At 53.4% G+C, this 18,965-nt stretch overlaps 1 protein-coding gene across 2 annotated transcripts in view; it reads left to right on the top strand.

Annotated features, from left to right (window-relative positions):
* The window catches only part of NDFIP2 (Nedd4 family interacting protein 2), a 193,789-nt gene that overhangs the window by 59,597 nt on the left and 115,227 nt on the right, over positions 1-18,965 (top strand). Inside the window, exon 4 of one of the 2 annotated variants that reach the window (XM_075336768.1) lies at positions 16,454-16,513. The exons of the other annotated variant lie outside the window; for it this stretch is intronic. Coding sequence (XP_075192883.1) covers positions 16,454-16,513 — 60 coding nt within the window. The remainder of the gene's footprint in view (positions 1-16,453; positions 16,514-18,965) is intronic. 2 annotated transcript variants of the gene reach the window in all.

Raw genomic sequence — 18,965 nt, 5'->3', positions numbered from 1 at the left:
GACTTGTGGTGCGCCGGGGATACGCCGACCGCGCTTTTACGGCGGGGGCGTTTATAACTCTAGTCCCCGGCTTTTGGGCCTAGGACGCCGGCAGCTCCGATCGTTCCCGCCCCCACCCTGTCAATCAGGGTAGGGGAGAGACGCTGTTTCACGGCAGCGACGAGGGCTGGAGCCTGATTTACATGCTCCAGCCCTCTCACTAGGCACAGAGGGAAGCAGGCTTCCCGCTCTTGGTCAGGAACGCCCAGGGCCCGCCCCCCTTCCTCTCTCAGGACGCCGGCAGCCATTACATGCATGTCTGGCTGGAGGAAGGACGCAAGGCTCTGGGAGACCTAGACTGAGGGGCTTTGGGAGACCACACACCCGCTCTTAAGCGGGCGGTAAGCGGCTTTTCAGCTGGCCCCTCTAGTGCCTTACTGTGTATTAGTGTACTGTGTCACTGGACATAGATATTTATTGATTTCTTGCACTGTGAGGTCGCTTCCTGGCTGAATACCCCAGATCGCTCTGAGGAGGCAGCAACATGTCATCCACAAGACGCAAGGCTGCCAAGGCTAGGGCTGTGTGCACTGCGTGTGCTGCATGTGGGGCTGCTCTACCAGCAGGCTCCAATGACCCCCATTGTGTGCAATGCTCAGATCCGGTGCTGCTTCGCCAGCCGGAGTCCGGAGAGGTAGTGACCCAGGCTGAGACGCTTGTAAGTCCTGCCCCGGTGTCAGGGACAGACTTTGCAGTTTTTGCGGATAATATGTCTGTGGCTATGGCAAAAATCCTGGAAACTTTGCAATCCATGCCTGGGGCTCAGTCTATGGACACGGCGAGGTCTATGTCCTCTAATCCTCCGCAGTTGGATTTAATCCAGACTGCAAGGGGGTCCCCGGCTTCTCAGGATGAGTATAATGACTCAGATGATTGCCCCAGCCACCCCAAGCGGGCTCGCTGGGAAAGACCCTCAACGTCATCACACTGCTCAGGGTCTCAGCGCAATCAGTCTCCATGTGATGTGTCTGAAGAGAGTGATCAGGAGTCTAATCCTGGAACCCCTCTCAATCTGGATACCCCGGATGGGGACGCCATGGTAAACGATCTTATCTCAGCCATCAATAGGCTGTTAGATATTTCTCCCCCAGCCCCTTCAGCAGAAGAGGCAGCGGCAGAGCAGGAGAAGTTTCGTTTCCTCTATCCCAAGCGTAAATTAAGTGCTCTGTTGGATCACTCTGACTTCAGAGAATCAATCCAGAAACACGACGCTCATCCAGAAAAGCGTTTCTCTAAACGTTCTAAGGATACACGTTATCCTTTCCCACCTGATGTGGTCAAGCGCTGGACCCAGTGTCCAAAGGTGGACCCCCCGATTTCCAAGCTTGCAGCTAGATCCATAGTTGCAGTGGAGGATGGCGCTTCACTTAAGGATGCCAATGACAGACAGATGGACCTTTGGTTAAAATCTGTCTATGAAGCTATCGGCGCGTCGTTTGCTCCAGCATTCGCAGCCGTATGGGCACTCCAAGCTATTTCAGCTGGTTTAGCAAAAGTGGATGCTATCATACATCCAGCGGTGCCGCAAGTGGCGCACCTTACCTCGCAGATGTCTGCGTTTGCCTCTTACGCTATCAATGCGGTCCTAGAATCTACCAGCCGCACCTCAATGGCGTCTGCCAATTCGGTAGTTTTGCGCAGGGCATTGTGGTTAAAGGACTGGAAAGCAGATGCTGGTTCCAAAAAATGTTTAACCAGCTTGCCTTTATCTAGAGATAGACTGTTTGGCGAGCCATTGGCTGACATCATTAAACAGTCCAAGGGTAAAGACTCCTCTTTACCCCAGCCCAGATCAAGCAAACCTCAGCAGAGAAAGTGGCAGCAGAAGTTTCAGTCCTTTCGAGGTTCGGGCAAAACACAATTCTCCTCGTCCAAAGGGACTCAGAGGACGCAAAGAAACTCAGATTCCTGGCGGGCTCACTCACGCCCCAAGAAAGCAAATGGAGGAACCGCTTCCAAAGCGGCTACCTCATGACTTCCAGTCCCCTCCCTCCGCATCTCCGGTCGGGGGCAGGCTCTCCCGCTTTTACGACACTTGGATGTCACAGGTCAAAGACCGGTGGGTGACAGACATTTTGTCTCGCGGGTACAGAATCGAGTTCAGTTCTCGTCCTCCAGCTCGGTTCTTCAGAACCTCCCCACATCCAGACCGTGTAGATGTCCTGCGGCAGGCGGTGGACTCCCTAAGAGCGGAAGGAGTAGTGGTTCCTGTACCGTCTCAGGAACAAGGGAGAGGGTTTTACTCCAATCTCTTTGTGGTGCCAAAAAAGGACGGCTCGTTCCGTCCTGTTCTGGACCTAAAACTGCTCAACAAACATGTGCACGCCAGACGGTTCCGGATGGAAACCCTCCGTTCTGTCATTGCCTCAATGTCTCAAGGAGACTTCCTTGCCTCAATAGACATCAAAGATGCTTATCTCCACGTGCCAATTGCTACAGAACATCAACGTTTTCTACGTTTTGTGATAGGAGACGACCATCTTCAGTTCGTAGCTCTGCCATTCGGTCTGGCGACAGCCCCCCGGGTCTTCACCAAGGTCATGGCGGCGGTGGTAGCAGTCTTGCACTCTCAGGGACACTCGGTGATCCCTTACCTAGACGATCTACTTGTCAAGGCACCCTCTCAAGAGGCATGCCAACTCAGTCTACATACTACGCTGGAGACTCTCCAGACTTTTGGATGGATCATCAACTTTCCAAAGTCAAATCTGTCACCGACACAGTCACTAACGTATCTTGGCATGGAGTTCCATACTCGAGCAGCGAGAGTGAAGCTTCCGCTAAACAAGCAGCGGTCCTTACAGACAGGGGTGCAATCTCTCCTTCAGGGCCAGTCGCACCCCTTGCGGCGCCTCATGCACTTCCTAGGGAAGATGGTGGCAGCCATGGAAGCAGTTCCCTTTGCGCAGTTTCATCTGCGTCCACTTCAATGGGACATTCTCCGCCAATGGGACGGGGAGACAACTTCCCTAGACAGAAAAGTCTCTCTTTCCCAGACGGCCAAGGACTCTCTACAATGGTGGCTCCTTCCCACCTCATTGTCTCAGGGAAGATCCTTCCTGCCCCCATCCTGGGCAGTGGTCACGACAGATGCGAGTCTGTCGGGGTGGGGAGCAGTGTTTCTACACCACAGGGCTCAGGGGACGTGGACTCCGCAAGAGTCCACCCTTCAGATCAATGTTCTGGAAATCAGGGCAGTGTATCTTGCCCTACTAGCCTTTCAACAGTGGCTGGAAGGAAAGCAGATCCGAATCCAGTCGGACAACTCCACAGCGGTGGCATACATCAACCACCAAGGAGGGACGCGCAGCCGGCAAGCCTTTCAGGAAGTCTGGCGCATTCTGAATTGGGTGGAGGACACAGCATCCACCATCTCCGCGGTTCACATCCCAGGCGTAGAAAACTGGGAAGCAGACTTCCTCAGTCGCCAGGGTATGGACGCAGGGGAATGGTCCCTTCACCCGGACGTGTTTCAAGAAATCTGTCGCCGCTGGGGGGTGCCGGACGTCGACCTAATGGCGTCTCGGCACAACAACAAGGTCCCGGCATTCATGGCGCGGTCGCGCGATCAAAGAGCTCTGGCGGCAGACGCCTTGGTGCAAGATTGGTCGCAGTTCCGCCTCCCATATGTATTCCCGCCTCTGGCACTCTTGCCCAGAGTATTACGCAAGATCAGATCCGATTGCAGCCGCATCATACTCGTCGCCCCAGACTGGCCGAGGAGATCGTGGTATCCGGATCTGTGGCATCTCACGGTCGGCCGACCGTGGTCACTTCCAGACCGTCCAGACCTGCTGTCTCAAGGGCCGTTTTTCCATCAGAATTCTGCGGCCCTGAACCTGACTGTGTGGCCATTGAGTCCTGGATCCTATCGTCAACAGGCTTATCCCAGGGAGTGGTAGCCACAAATGAGACAAGCTAGGAAGTCAACTTCTGCTAAGATCTACCACAGAACGTGGAAGATTTTCTTAACCTGGTGCTCTGCTCAGGGAGTGTCTCCCTGGCCATTTGCATTGCCCACTTTTCTGTCTTTCCTGCAATCAGGGTTGGAAAAGGGCTTGTCGCTCAGCTCCCTTAAAGGGCAAGTCTCGGCACTATCCGTGTTTTTTCAGAAGCGTCTAGCACGTCTTCCTAAGGTGCGCACGTTCCTGCAGGGGGTCTGTCATATTGTGCCCCCGTACAAGCGGCCGTTGGATCCATGGGATCTGAACAGAGTACTAGTTGCTCTCCAGAAGCCGCCTTTCGAGCCTCTCAAAGAAGTTTCTTTTTCTCGCCTGTCACAGAAAGTGGCGTTTCTTGTTGCGATCACATCGCTTCGGCGAGTGTCTGAGCTGGCAGCTCTGTCATCCAAGGCTCCCTTCTTGGTGTTCCACCAGGACAAAGTAGTGCTGCGCCCCATTCCGGAGTTTCTCCCTAAGGTCGTATCCTCGTTTCATCTTAATCAGGATATATCCTTGCCTTCCTTTTATCCTCATCCGGTTCACCGGTATGAAAAGGACTTGCGTTTGCTAGATCTGGTGAGAGCTCTCAGGATCTACATTTCCCGCACGGCGCCCATGCGCCGTTCCGATGCACTTTTTGTCCTTGTCGCCGGTCCGCGCAAGGGGTTGCAGGCTTCTAAAGCTACCTTGGCTCGATGGATCAAAGAACCAATTATAGAGGCCTACCGTTCTGCTGGGCTTCCGGTTCCTTCAGGGCTAAAAGCCCACTCAACCAGAGCCGTGGGTGCGTCCTGGGCATTACGGCACCAGGCTTCGGCTCAACAGGTGTGTCAGGCAGCTACCTGGTCGAGTCTGCACACTTTCACCAAGCATTATCAGGTGCATACCTATGCTTCGGCGGATGCCAGCTTAGGTAGAAGAGTCCTGCAGGCGGCAGTGACATCCCCGTAGGGGAGGGCTGTCTTTGCAGCTCTAACATGAGGTATTTCGTTACCCACCCAGGGACAGCTTTTGGACGTCCCAATCGTCTGGGTCTCCCAATAGAGCGCTGAAGAAGAAGGGAATTTTGTTACTTACCGTAAATTCCTTTTCTTCTAGCTCTTATTGGGAGACCCAGCACCCGCCCTGTTGTCCTTCGGGATTGTTTTTGCTGTTTGCGGGTACACATGTTGTTCATGTTGAACGGTTTTTCAGTTCTCCGATGTTAATCGGAGTTAATTTGTTTAAACCAGTTGTTGGCTTCCTCCTTCTTGCTTTGGCACTAAAACTGGAGTACCCGTGATACCACGGGGGGGTATAGCCAGAAGGGGAGGGGCCTTGCACTTTTGGTGTAGTGCTTTGTGTGGCCTCCGGAGGGCAGTAGCTATACCCCAATCGTCTGGGTCTCCCAATAAGAGCTAGAAGAAAAGGAATTTACGGTAAGTAACAAAATTCCCTTCTTATAGATCGGGGGAGGTAACTGATGTGATAACGATTGCATTGTTTGCTATAGGATAGTTCACCTTCATCTGCATCAGTTGTTGTCCCAGATCCATCAAAGGGACAGATTAAAAAACATTATATTGCCTTTTTAATCCAATCACCAATTTGTATTAGGCCTAAGGGGTGCTTCACACACAGCGAGCTTGCTGCCGAGATCGCTGCTGAGTCACGCTTTTTGTGACGCAGCAGTGACCTCATTAGCGATCTCGCTGTGTGTGACAATGAGCAGCGATCTGGCCCCTGCTGCGAGATCGCTGCTCGTTACACACAGCCCTGGTTCGTTTTCTTCAAAGCCGCTCTCCTGCTGTGACACACAGATCGCTGTGTGTGACAGCAAGAGAGCGACAAATGAAGCGAGCAGGGAGCAGGAGCCGGCGTCTGACAGCTGAGGTAAGCTGTATCCAAGATAAACATCGGGTAACCAAGGTGGTTACCCGATATTTACCTTAGTTACCAGCCTCTGCAGCTCTCACGCTGCCAGTGCCGGCTCCGGCTCTCTGCACATGTAGCTGCTGTACACATCGGGTTAATTAACCCGATGTGTACAGCAGCTAGGAGAGCAAGGAGCCAGCGCTAAGCAGTGTGCGCGGCTCCCTGCTCTCTGCACATGTAGCTGCATTACACATCGGGTTAATTAACCCGATGTGTACTGTAGCTAGGAGAGCAAGGAGCCAGCGCTCAGTGTGCGCGGCTCCCTGCTCCCTGCTCACACTGGTAACTAATGTAAACATCGGGTAACCATACCCGATGTTTACCTTAGTTACCAGTCTCCGCAGCTTCCAGACGGCGGCTCCGTGCAAGCGCAGCGTCGCTTGCACGTCGCTGCTGGCTGGGGGCTGTTCACTGGTCGCTGGTGAGATCTGCCTGTTTGACAGCTCACCAGCGACCATGTAGCGATGCAGCAGCGATCCTGACCAGGTCAGATCGCTGGTCGGATCGCTGCTGCATCGCTAAGTGTGAAGGTACCCTAAGCCACACAGCATGAAAATCGGACCGAGTGGAATGCGATGAAACATCGCATTCCACTCGGACCAATATTAGCTTTTGTGTCAGCACAAATGAGCGATTATTTTCTCGGCCCCAATCGGACCAAGAAAACAATCGCAGCATGCTGCAACTGTAATGCGAGACTCTCTTTCACACCCATTCAAGTCTATGGGGTGAGAGAAAGATCACACTGCACTCGCAGTACACCGGTGTACCGCGAGTGTAGGGCGAGAATGGCAATAGCTGGCTACGGAGGAGAGAGGGAGATAAATCCCTCCTTCTCCCCCTCAGCACCGTCCCATCTCCCGCAGCTGAGGTCCGATCGCATGATCAGACTTCAGTCGCAATGACACTCGCATAACACTCTGCTCATGCTGTGCTGCCAGTGTAAGCCGAGTGTCAGGCGAGGATCGCATTAGTCCCTGTGTGGCCCCAGCCTTAGGGTATGTGCCCATTATCCGGACATGCTGTGTTCTGGACGCAGCATGTCCTCTTCTGCGGCGCTGCGAGTGCTCTCTGCAGGAGATCGCAGCTGTTTGTTCCCACGATCAGGGTTCAGGAAGCTGCGGACTTTCTCACTTTTCTCCCAGCTTAGAACACTCGCGGCTCCGCAGCAATAAATTGACAAGCCACACCGCAGGTCAGTTTACGCTGAAGAGACAAGAAGCACAGGGGGCATGAACTTTCTAGAAATTCAATCCACTGTGCTTGTACTGTACAATGCAGTTTTAGACACAGCAAAAACACGCTCCATCCAAAACGCTGTGAACACTGATCACGGGCACGCAGCCTTAGAAACCCATGATAAAGCAGTATTATAGCTGATGCAATTTTGACAACTGATGGTCCAGCCATAAAATAAAAACTGTTACAGATGACCCGGAAAACGGAAAACCTGATGTTATTGGTTATTGCATCACATTTTGTATTGAGCTTTAGGTTTTTTTGGGTGAGGGGTGCTTTTTTTACATAACACTTCTGAAGTTTTAGAGTGGCTAATTTATAAAATATTTTATAATTTGACATCAAATTCTACTTATTCCACATTAAATGTACTAAACAGATTGGGATCAGATTAATTTTTCATCTGCCTATTGCCACCAACAACACTGTACCTGATTGACATTTGGATTTGACATTACGGTTAGAAAATAGTTCCTGTGGGCACATTAGAAATATCTTGGAAAAGTTTTTATTATCCACATGATCTTACATGACCCCAGAGGAAAGGTTTTCTATTGGTACTCATACATTCCAAGACTTACCAGACTTGGCTGATTTTAGTAGATTTTCAGCTGCCATAGACAGTCATAGATATCAGCTGACTGCTTATTCTTAATGGCAACATGTCGTATGATTTTGCAAGTTAAAGGGGTTTTCCCACTAACAAAGTTCATTTTAATCCATAGATCTTGAAATAATAAGTTCAACATTTGGATGTGTTTAAAAAAAAAAATAAATAAATAAATTAAATAAAAAATGTTCCTGTGCTAACATATATAACATTATGTGCCCCTGCTATGTACTGTGTAATGTCTGTGTCTGACTGTACAGGGACATGGTCTGATTATACCACAGCTCCTGGGCCGGGGAGGAAGCAAAAGAGGGTACAGACATTACAGCATGGGATCATAGTGGATTCTTCTTGTGAGGTAAAACATTTCCTGCCCCTTTTTTTTATTTCTTATTTAAATGTTTTTTCCTTTCGTCACGACAGCACCCACGAGAGAGGGATCCGCCCCCTTCAGGACAGGAAACCTACAGATAAAAAAGGGGCAGTCCCCCTCCCTCATCAGTTGGTTTCCTGTCCTGAATGGAGAGGAACCTACAGTACCTGGGTCCGGTTGAGTCCGTGCGGTCTCCGTGGGAATGGCGGAGCTCTAGGTCCAGAAGCACGGTCGGTGGAGCTCCCCTCGTGGACTCCGTCCTCCGGTGCGTCTCGTCCTCTTCCCCTTGGTTCGGCTTTGCCTCCGGGGTAATGACGCCGGCACCTGCGCGCGCCTGGCTCTGTGGACGGCAGGGGGGGCCCTGCCGTGTCCGCGCGCTCTCTCTGCTGCCGTGACCCGGAAGTGCACTGGAGCGCTTCCGGGGGAGTGGACCGGGCAGGTTCCTTGTGAAGGCCATGGATCCCTCCTTCCTGAGCCGGACGCGGGGTAAGTTGCTGTCGGTACTCGTCGGCCGGCGCCTCTCCCTGTGGCGCGGGCTGCGCCTCCGGTTGCACGGCGGGTGCGATGTGTCCGGGGCCGCGTCCCCGCTCTGTCTCCTCGGCGGTGTCCCGGCAGTGCAGGGAGGATCGTCCCGGGCTTTGGAGCTGGATTCTGCCATGCATGGCCGGGGTCCCTGGGGCCTTTGTGTTCACCTGGCCCCTGTATCCTCTGTGGCCTCCGGGCCCTGTAAGGCCTCTGTGGACTCGCCTGACTCCGGCCTCTGTGGGGCTCCTGTGGCCTCTGTGGACTCCTGGCCCCTGTGGCCTCTGTGGACTCCTGGGCCTCTGTGGACTCCTGGCCCTCGTGGCCTCTGTGGACTCCTGGCCCTCGTGGCCTCTGTGGACTCCTGGCCCTCGTGGCCTCTGTGGACTCCTGGCCCTCGTGGCCTCTCTGGGACTCCTGGCCCTCGTGGCCTCTCTGGGACTCCTGGCCCTCGTGGCCTCTCTGGGACTCCTGGCCCTCGTGGCCTCTCTGGGACTCCTGGCCCTCGTGGCCTCTCTGGGACTCCTGGCCCTCGTGGCCTCTCTGGGACTCCTGGCCCTCGTGGCCTCTCTGGGACTCCTGGCCCTCGTGGCCTCTCTGGGACTCCTGGCCCTCGTGGCCTCTCTGGGACTCCTGGCCCTCGTGGCCTCTCTGGGACTCCTGGCCCTCGTGGCCTCTGTGGACTCCTGGCTCCTGTGGCCTCTGTGGCCTCCTGGCCCCTGTGGCCCCTGTAGGCTCCTGGCTCCTGTGGGCTCTATGGACTCGTACCCCTGTGGGGTCCTGGCCTCTGTGGGTTCTTGGCCCCTGTGGCCTCTGTGTCCTCCTGGTCCCTGTGGCCTCCGGGCCCCTGTGCATTCTGTATGTCCTGACCCATGTGGCCTGTGTGTTTTTTCACGCCTCTGGACCTCCTGGCCTCTGGAACTCCTAGCCTCTGGGCCTCTGTGGCCTCTGGGCCTCCTGGCCTCTGTTGGCCTCGGGGCCTCCTGGTCTCTGTGGCCTCTGTGTCCTCTGGCCCTCCTGTCCTCTGGTCTCGGGTCCTCCCGGCCTCGGGCCTCTGGCCCTCCCGGCCTCTGAGCCTCCTGGCCTTTGCGCCTTCTGAGGTTGGGTCTCGGGCCTCTGTGTCTCTCAGCCTCGTGCTTCCTGGCTTGTGCCTCTGTTCCTCTGTGCTGCCTGCCCTTGGTCCTTTGTGCCTCATGGCCTTGGCCCTCTGTGCTACCTGCCCTTATTGCCTCCCGGCCTGGGGCCGCTGTACCTCCTAGCCTTGACCGCTGTGCCTCCGGGCCTTGGGCCTCTGTGCCTCCTGGCCTCGGGCCTCTGTGCCTTCTGGCCTCGGGCCTCTGTGCCTTCTGGCCTCGGGCCTCTGTGACTTTTGGCCTCGGGCCTCTGTGACTTCTGGCCTCGGGCCTCTGTGCCTTCTTAGTCTCGGGTCTGTGTACCTCCTGGCCTCGGTGCCTCCTGCCTTCGGGCCTCTGTGTGTACTGTCTCTGTGCCTTGGGCTTCCTGGCCACGCGCCTCGGTTGCCTCCTGGCCTCATGCCTCCTGCCTCGGTGCCTCTGGCCTCTCGGGTTCCTGGTCTCTGTGGCTGCCTGGCCTCTGTGTGTGGCTCCCTGGCCTCTGTGTGGCTTCTTGGCCTCTGTGTGGCTTCCTGGCCTCTGTGTGGCTTCCTGGCCTCTGTGTGGCTCCCTGGCCTCTGTGTGGCTCCCTGGCCTCTGTGTGGCTCCCTGGCCTCTGTGTGGCTCCCTGGCCTCTGTGTGGCTCCCTGGCCTCTGTGTGGCTCCCTGGCCTCTGTGTGGCTCCCTGGCCTCTGTGTGGCTTCCTGGCCTCTGTGTGGCTTCCTGGCCTCTGTGTGGCTTCCGGGCCTCTGGGCCTCCTGGCCCCGTGCCTCTGTGCCTTCTGGCTCGGGCCTATGTGCCTCTTGGCCTTCTGCGCCTCTTGGCTTCCTGGTCTCTGTACCATCTTGGCCTCTGTGCCTTCTTGGCTTCTGGGCCTCCTGGCCCTGTGCCTCTGTGCCTGCTGCCTCCGGCCTCTGTACTTCTTGGTCTCTTGTGCCTCTTGGCTCTGGCCTTTGTACCTCTGTGCCTCTTGGCCTCTGTGCCTCTTGGCCTTTGTGCCTCTTGGCCTCTGTGCCTCTTGGCCTCTGGGCCTTCTTGGCCTCTGGGCCTTCTTGGCCTCTTTGCCTTCTTGGCCTCTTTGCCTTCTTGGCCTCTTTGCCTTCTTGGCCTCGGGGCCTTCCTGGTCTCTGTGCCTGCTGGCTTGGGCCTCCTGACCCTGTGCCTCCTGGCTCCGGCCTCTGTGCCTCTGTGCCTCTTGGCCTCTGTGCCTCTTGGCCTTTGTCGTTTTGGCCCTTGTGCCCCTGTGCCTCTTGGCCCCTGTGCCTCTTGGCCCCTGTGCCTCTTGGCCCCTGTGCCTCTTGGCCTCTGTGCTTCTTGGCCTCTGTGCCTCTTGGCCCTTGTCGTCTTGGCCTTTATGCCTCTGTGTCTCTTGGCCTCTGTGCCCCTTGGCCTCTGTGCCTCTTGGCCTCTGTGCCTCTTGGCCTCTGTGCCTCCTGGCCTCTGTGTGCCTTCCTGGCCTCTGTGTGCCTTCCTGGCCTCTGTGTGCCTTCCTGGCCTCTGTGTGCCTTCCTGGCCTCTGTGTGCCTTCCTGGCCTCTGTGTGCCTTCCTGGCCTCTGTGTGCCTTCCTGGCCTCTGTGTGCCTTCCTGGCCTCTGTGTGCCTTCCTGGCCTCTGGGCCTCCTGGCCCCGTGCCTCTGTGCCTTCTGGCTCGGGCCTCTGTGTCTCTTGGCCTCTGTGTCTCTTGGCCTATGTGCCTCTTGGCCTTCTGCGCCTCTTGGCTTCCTGGTCTCTGTACCATCTTGGCCTCTGTGCCTTCTTGGCTTCTGGGCCTCCTGGCCCTGTGCCTCTGTGCCTGCTGCCTCCGGCCTCTGTACTTCTTGGTCTCTTGTGCCTCTTGGCTCTGGCCTTTGTACCTCTGTGCCTCTTGGCCTTTGTGCCTCTTGGCCTTTGTGCCTCTTGGCCTCTGTGCCTCTTGGCCTCTGGGCCTTCTTGGCCTCTGGGCCTTCTTGGCCTCTGGGCCTTCTTGGCCTCTTTGCCTTCTTGGCCTCTTTGCCTTCTTTGCCTCGGGGCCTTCCTGGTCTCTGTGCCTGCTGGTTTGGGCCTCCTGACCCTGTGCCTCCTGGCTCCGGCCTCTGTGCCTCTGTGCCTCTTGGCCTCTGTGCCTCTTTGCCTTTGTCGTTTTGGCCCTTGTGCCCCTGTGCCTCTTGGCCTCTGTGCCTCTTGGCCCTTGTCGTCTTGGCCTTTATGCCTCTGTGTCTCTTGGCCTCTGTGCCCCTTGGCCTCTGTGCCTCTTGGCCTCTGTGCCTCCTGGCCTCTGTGCCTCCTGGCCTCTGTGCCTCTTGGCCTCTGTGCCTCTTGGCCTCTGTGCCTCTTGGCCTCTGTGCCTCTTGGCCTCTGTGCCTCTTGGCCTCTGTGCCGTTTGGCCTCTGTGCCTCTTGGCCTCTGTACCTCTTGGCCTCTGTGCCTCTTGGCCCTTGTGCCGCGTTGCCTCTTGACTCTTGGCCTCCGCTCCGTGCCTCTGTGCTTCTTGGCCTCTGTGCCTCTTCGCCTCTCTGCCTCTTGGCCTCTGGCCCTCTTGGTCTCTGGCCCTCTTGGGGTCTGGGCCTCCTGCCCTTTGGGCCTCTTGGCCTCCGGGCCTCTGTGCCTCTTGGCCTCTGGGCCTCTTGGCCTCTGGCCCTCTTGGACTCTGGGCCTCCTGGCCCTTGGGCCTCTTGGCCTCCGGGCCTCTGTGCCTCTGTGCTTCTGTGCTTCTGTGCTTCTGGGCCTCTGGGCCTCTTGGCCTCTGTGCCTCTTGGCCTCTGTGCCTCTTGGTCTCTGGGCCTCTTGGTCTCTGTGCCTCTTGGTCTCTGTGCCTCTTGGGCTCTGTGCCTCTTGGGTTCTGTGCCTCTTGGGTTCTGTGCCTCTTGGCCGCTGTGCCTCTTGGCCGCTGTGCCTCTTGGCCGCTGTGCCTCTTGGCCGCTGTGCCTCTTGGTCTCTGTGCCTCTCGGTCTCTGTGCCTCTCGGTCTCTGTGCCTCTCGGTCTCTGGGCCTCTCGGTCTCTGGGCCTCTCGGTCTCTGGGCCTCTCGGTCTCTGGGCCTCTCGGTCTCTGGGCCTCTCGGTCTCTGGGCCTCTCGGTCTCTGGGCCTCTCGGTCTCTGGGCCTCTCGGTCTCTGGGCCTCTGTGCCTCTTGGGCTCGGGGCCTCTTGGGCTCTGGGCCTCTGGGGCTCGGGGCCTCTGTGCCTCTGTACCTCTGGGCCTCTGTGCCTCGGGGCCTCCTGGTCGTGTGGGCCTGTGTTCTCGTCCTGCGTCTCTAGGCCTTGCGCTTTTGTGCTTGCTTCTTGCGGCGTTCCTGCCTTGCGCCCTGCCGCCTTGCGCCTCCCGGGCCTTCCGCCTGGCCTGGCGCCTTGGGCTTCCTGCTTCGCCTCTGCGTCTCTTCTCCTCCTCGTCCGTTACGGTGCTGTCTCTTGGTCGCCCTTGCTTCTGCGGGGCGTGTTCGCGCCTGTCCGGCCCTGTCCGTTGGTCCTTCCTGCCTTGGTCGCTCGGTCGGCCCCTTGGCGGGGGGTTTGGTCTTTGTTTTGTTGTTCTTTGTCTTTCAGGATTCCGGCTGTGGCCCTCGCGTGGCGTGACGTCCCTTGTCCTGATGGCTGTGGGATGCTGTTCCCCTATCGTCTGTGGTGCAGCGGGTTCCCCTGGCCTCCTCGGTGTCGGATCCTTCTCCTGGGTGGTTGCCTCCTCCTTGGATGGATGTGGCCTGTGTCTCCTTCGATGGTATTGTACGGCTGTATCCTGATCCTCTCCGTCCGCCTTTCCGGTCTTTGCCGGCTAGCCTTTGTTCTTCCACTGTCTTCCGTTGGAGGCTTGGCCCTTCGTGTGGTTTTTCCCTCCCTCTGAGTGTAATCTCTCTAAGTCTCTCGTGGGTGCTGTCGTGACGAAAGGAAAAGAGTACATTACTTACCGGTAATGGGATTTTCCTGAGTCCACGACAGCACCCTTTACACCCCTACCCTTTCTTGTTTGTTTGTCACCATTTGGTGTCCTGGGGTCTGGCTTTTTTGTATATTCATTCATTGGCGGTTCCTCTCCCGGTTCTCTGCAACCAACTGATGAGGGAGGGGGACTGCCCCTTTTTTATCTGTAGGTTTCCTGTCCTGAAGGGGGCGGATCCCTCTCTCGTGGGTGCTGTCGTGGACTCAGGAAAATCCCATTACCGGTAAGTAATGTACTCTATCTCAAAGGTATAATTAATTCCCATCCCATGCTGTAATGTCTGTATACTTTATTACCTCCTCCCTGGCCCAGGAGATGTGGTATGATCAGACCATGTTCCTGTGTGGTCAGACACAGCCATTACACAGTACATAGCAGGGGCACATTTTTATGATTTATCTCAGCACAGGAAAAAAAGAATTTGAAAAATACATCTATTTGTGGAAATGTATTATTTTCCCAATATCTATTGATTAAAATGAACTTTGTTGTTGGGAAAACCCCTTTAAAGTAAAGACTTGACCATAATGGGGCTGATATGGATGATGAAATTGATACCTTTGGTCAAGAAATCCACCTTGCTCTTCTATAATCCTCATTTTAAATTTTTCTGTTTGAGATTTTGGGGCACAGGGGCGTCATTGAGCTTAGGTCTCGATCTGCTCATTCACCCAAAGGCACAAAGGCAGTATTTTATTGAAGACCAGTCTTGAAATCAACTTGTGCAATCACCACTTGCAAAAATGCCAGCACACATTTTAAGCAGGAGGGGGACTTTTCACAGACTAAAGGCGTATGGAGGATCAGGGAATCACCGACAGGGAGCAGAAGACCCTGGTACAGTCCAGCCCCTGATCACCGACACCTAATTAGTAGAAAACCGGAAATGGTGATTACAGAAGAATAACAAAGCTGATTCCTTCACGAATGGTATCAATGTAATATGTATTACAGCACCATTACAGCCATATCTTTAACTCTCTCTAACTCCCCATACATATGCACAGCTGATTAAGCTGAGCAAATGTGTGTGGTCCATGAAGAAAAAGGAGTAAGCTGCTGCTGGACATCACCGATATCAGTTCCTCTCTATGGAGAACAATAGGATCAGGCATGTACATTTCTACACACTCAATCCTTCTTTTTCTTTTCCCTGACATAGGCTGAAGACAAGTTGGCTAGACACCTAATGCACCTGACAGATTGGATGCAGGGGTGTAACTATAATAGGTGCAGGGGCTGTAATTGCACCTGGCCGTGGAGCCCAGGGGGCCTTAATAGTCATTTCTATTCAAGATCTGTGGTAATTAGTGGCCCTGTTGGAGGTTTTGCCTTGGGGCCCACGAGCTTCAGGTTATGCCCCTGCTACTGCTGAAATTAGTGGGTTTATCTGCCCTTGAGGGCCATTTACACGCTGTGACATCGCTAACGATATATCGTCGGGGTCACTGTGTTTGTGACGCACATCCGGCGTCATTAGCGACGTTGCAGCGTGTAACACGTATGAGCGACCTTAAACTCAAAATAGGCAAAAATCGTTTGCATATAAGAGGTCGTTCACTTACCAAAAATGGTTGCCTATTCAGTAGCGAGGTTGCTTGTCGTACCTGTGGCAGCACACATCGCTATGTGTGACACCGCAGGAACGAGCAACAATCTCGTACCTGCGGCCGGCCGCAATAAGGAAGGAGGTGGGCGTGATGTTCGTCCTGTGCATCTCCGCCCCTCCGCTTCTAATGGACGGCTGCCGTGTGACGTCGCTGTGATGCCGCACAAACCGCCCCCCTTAGAAAGGAGGTGGATCGCCGGCCATAGCGACGTCGCAGGGAAGGCAAGTCCGTGTGACGGGTGTTAGCGATGTTGTGCACAACAGGCAGCGATTTACCCGTGACGCACAACCGACGGGGGCGGGTACGCTCGCTAGCGATATCGATACCGATATCGCAGTGTGTAAAGTACCCTTTAGTCTAGATAATATGGCCACCTTAAGGTTCTTACATATTCACTGTAATTTGGAGGGTAGTAATAAGCTATGGATGCTAATTACTATTTGAGCCAGTTGCTTTTACTTTCCATGAGATAAATAAGTGCCTTATGCGTCTTTCTTCACCAATTCTAATACTTGGTGGTCTTGTGCCGTCTTGATGCGCATCTCAGCTGAGCCCAGTGATCGGCTGTAGTAGTAAGACTGCAGCCATGTGAACAAGGACCTGGGCAGCGCTGGAGCAGCGGGCGGAGGTTTATGTAGAGCACGTCGATAGAATTAAAGAGAGGTGAAAACTCCTTCATGCATCTGGCCATTTTCTGAGCGGTCACCTCATCCTCGCGTTGCCCTAGATTGTGTATGAGGCAGACGCTGGTACTGACTAGCATCTACTGGTTGCACTAACTTCCCTCGGTCATCCCGATACCTCCATTGTGTATATACCCAATTGTGATCGCATTAACATCCATGTCGGCAGCACCCGGTGGTTAGATCTGCGGAATAACAGATATCTCTGCCTTTGGTGGTTTGTGAAATGATTTTATCTGACATTTGCTTCTGAAATGTTGTGTATCTTGGGAGAAGGTGCAAAGTCGTTACTCTGATTAGGTAATTGACCCTTCAGCATGTCTTATTAATATGTACACCCTTACGTTGGTATAACTTCTCATTATGGTATTTTTCATGTTTTCTGTAATAATAATGTGAAATCATCTGAAGGCTGAGAAACTGGTAAACTGTTTGCTTCCTTCTAGGTCAATGACCTAACTGCTTCAGTTCTTTTGTCTTGTGTCTTTGTTTTACATGCTAAGCACGGCCAAATTAGAGAGTCTAGGAGTCTGTTTGATGAAATATTCCTCAGTCCTTCAGAGGTATGGAACCATTTTAGACTTTGATATCAATGTCTTTCATGCTGAGATGTGAACGTTCTCTCTGTTTCCATCTGTTATTAAAAGCTCGGCTAATGAATTGTCCTCCATAGCTTAGTGCATGGTAATGATTTCCTTTTGTCTTACTGCTCTCATCTTATTAAAGGGGTTTTCCCATGAACAAACTTCATTTTAATCAATAGATCTTGGAATAATGATAATAATAATTTCCAGAATTGGATGTGTTTAAAAAAATTGTTCCTGTGCTGAGATAATCTGATATATATGCCCCTGCTATGTACTGTGTAATGGCTGTGTCTGACTGTAGAGGGACATGGGCTGATCATGCCACATCTCCTGGGCAGGGGAGGAAGTAAAAAAGTATAAAGACTCTGGATCGCAAATACTTTTTTGAGGTAAAACCTTTTTTAAAAACAAGCGGGGAAATGTTTTACCTCACAAGAAGCATTAGCGATGTTCCCGTGTGGTAATGTCTCTATATTATTTTGCTTCCTCCTCGACCATGGAGATGTAGCATGATCAGACCATGTCTGTTTATTTTCATACACGGCCATTACACAGTACATAGCAGGGGCACGTATATAAGAATACCTCAGGCCTGGAACATTTTTTTTTTTTTTTATTAAACAAATCAAATTGTGAAAATTTAATCTTATTCCAAGATCTTTTGATTAGAATGAACTTTAAAATTAACTTTGTTCACGGGAAAACTCCTTTAAGTGCCTTACCTTCAAATACAAAGCATTCATCCTTATCTATACAAAGCAAACCTGGTTTTGTCTTGCATTATTATAAATTGGTCTGGTGTCAGTCAGTCTGAGAATCAAGATGTGTAGGAGTAGCTCTTTTGACAATGACAAGCGCTCAATATCATACAAGAAGATTTTTTAATAAGTTGGAAAATCTTGCACTGACCTGATTCTTCCTATGTGCCGTTAGTAAGACAAGGAAAAGCCCTCACATCACAAAACATGATGTGAGTAAAGGCCCTGTCACACACAGATAAATCTGTGGCAGATCTGTGGTTGCAGTGAAATTGTGGACAATCAGTGCCAGGTTTGTGGCTGTGTACAAATGGAACAGTATGTCCATGATTTCACTGCAACCACAAATCTGCCAAAGATTTATCTCTGTGTGTGACAGGGCCTTAACGTTCGCTCTGTCACCAGTCTGAGTCTCTGGCTACAGACATTAAAAGCCACACTCCAGCAATTTGGGTTTATATTTCATTGCTGGAGCGGGGCTTTAAATCTATGTGCTCGCCCTTCAGCGTCTTCACCGGTTTCAGTGCCCTTGGTCCTACCACACCATCTTGCGACCTCAACTTCTGACTCTGTCAGTATTTGCGTGAAAAGCACCCAATGAAAGCCTGAGACCCAGAATAAGGCTCTCATAGACTTCCATTTAGTTATGACTTTCGACGCTCTCTTTTAAAACACTGGACCAGCTGGCATGTCACAAACTAGAGAAGACCGACTGGAGCAGTGCCGATAACTGATGAAGAAGCCAGGTGGTGAGTAGAAGACGGGTCAGGGGACTTAGATTTAAAGCACCACTTCAAGAGTGAAATAAAAAGACAAAACCCTGCAGTAGTGCTCCAAACTTATTCAGCCACTAATGTAAATGAGGTATATTGGCAAAAATGTCAGTTTGGGCAAATTACAAATTGACTTTCTGCTGTTTTGCCATAAATCAATGAAAAAAAGAAGTTAAAAGAAACCTAAGATAGGGGGTTAATCTGCAGGTAAAGAGCTGTAAAAGTGCTTCCTGGGCATCTTAATGAAAGCACAACATACCGGGAGAAAATTAACTTCTTTCCTCCTGGGAGCTGCAGCTTTAACCCCTTAACGACCTTGGACGTACTGAGTACGTCATGGTCACATGGTGCTAAACGACCCATGACGTACTCAGTACGTCCTGGCGAAATCGCGGTCCCGGAGCCCCGGGGAGTGAAATTTGTTTACCTAAACGGTGGATTCGGGAAGGAGGGGACCTCTGCCTGACCTCAGGAGGGGTGGTGCCTCCTCCCCGAACCTACAGAGGCTGTGATTGGCTGACGAACGCCGCTCAGCCAATTACAGTCACTGTAATGTGTCAGCCATTGAAAATGGCTAACACATTGCAATCCAGCCATAATCAGTGCTGCTGTAGCACTGATGACTGGCTGGAGCTGGGTGAACTTTGTTTCACCCGCCCCCAGCTCTGATTGGGGAGACCGGCCTTGTGACCGATCTCTCCCAATCACTGTGGATCTTGTGCCGTCACCGCTACCCTCAGCTTCACTCCGTCCGTGAAAGCTGATGAGAGCGGTCGCTGCAGGTGCCCATCGGTAAGTTATAGCACCCCCCCCCCCCCGATCCCCCGCCGCTCCCCGCCGAGATCCCCCGCCGCTCCCCGCCGAGATCCCCCGCCGCTCCCCGCCGAGATCCCCCGC

Source organism: Anomaloglossus baeobatrachus, chromosome 2 (assembly GCF_048569485.1).
Source record: "Anomaloglossus baeobatrachus isolate aAnoBae1 chromosome 2, aAnoBae1.hap1, whole genome shotgun sequence".
NCBI classification, from domain to species: Eukaryota; Metazoa; Chordata; class Amphibia; order Anura; family Aromobatidae; genus Anomaloglossus; species Anomaloglossus baeobatrachus.
Note: the sequence above shows the minus strand (reverse complement) of the source record. Positions and strands in the feature narration are given on the sequence as shown.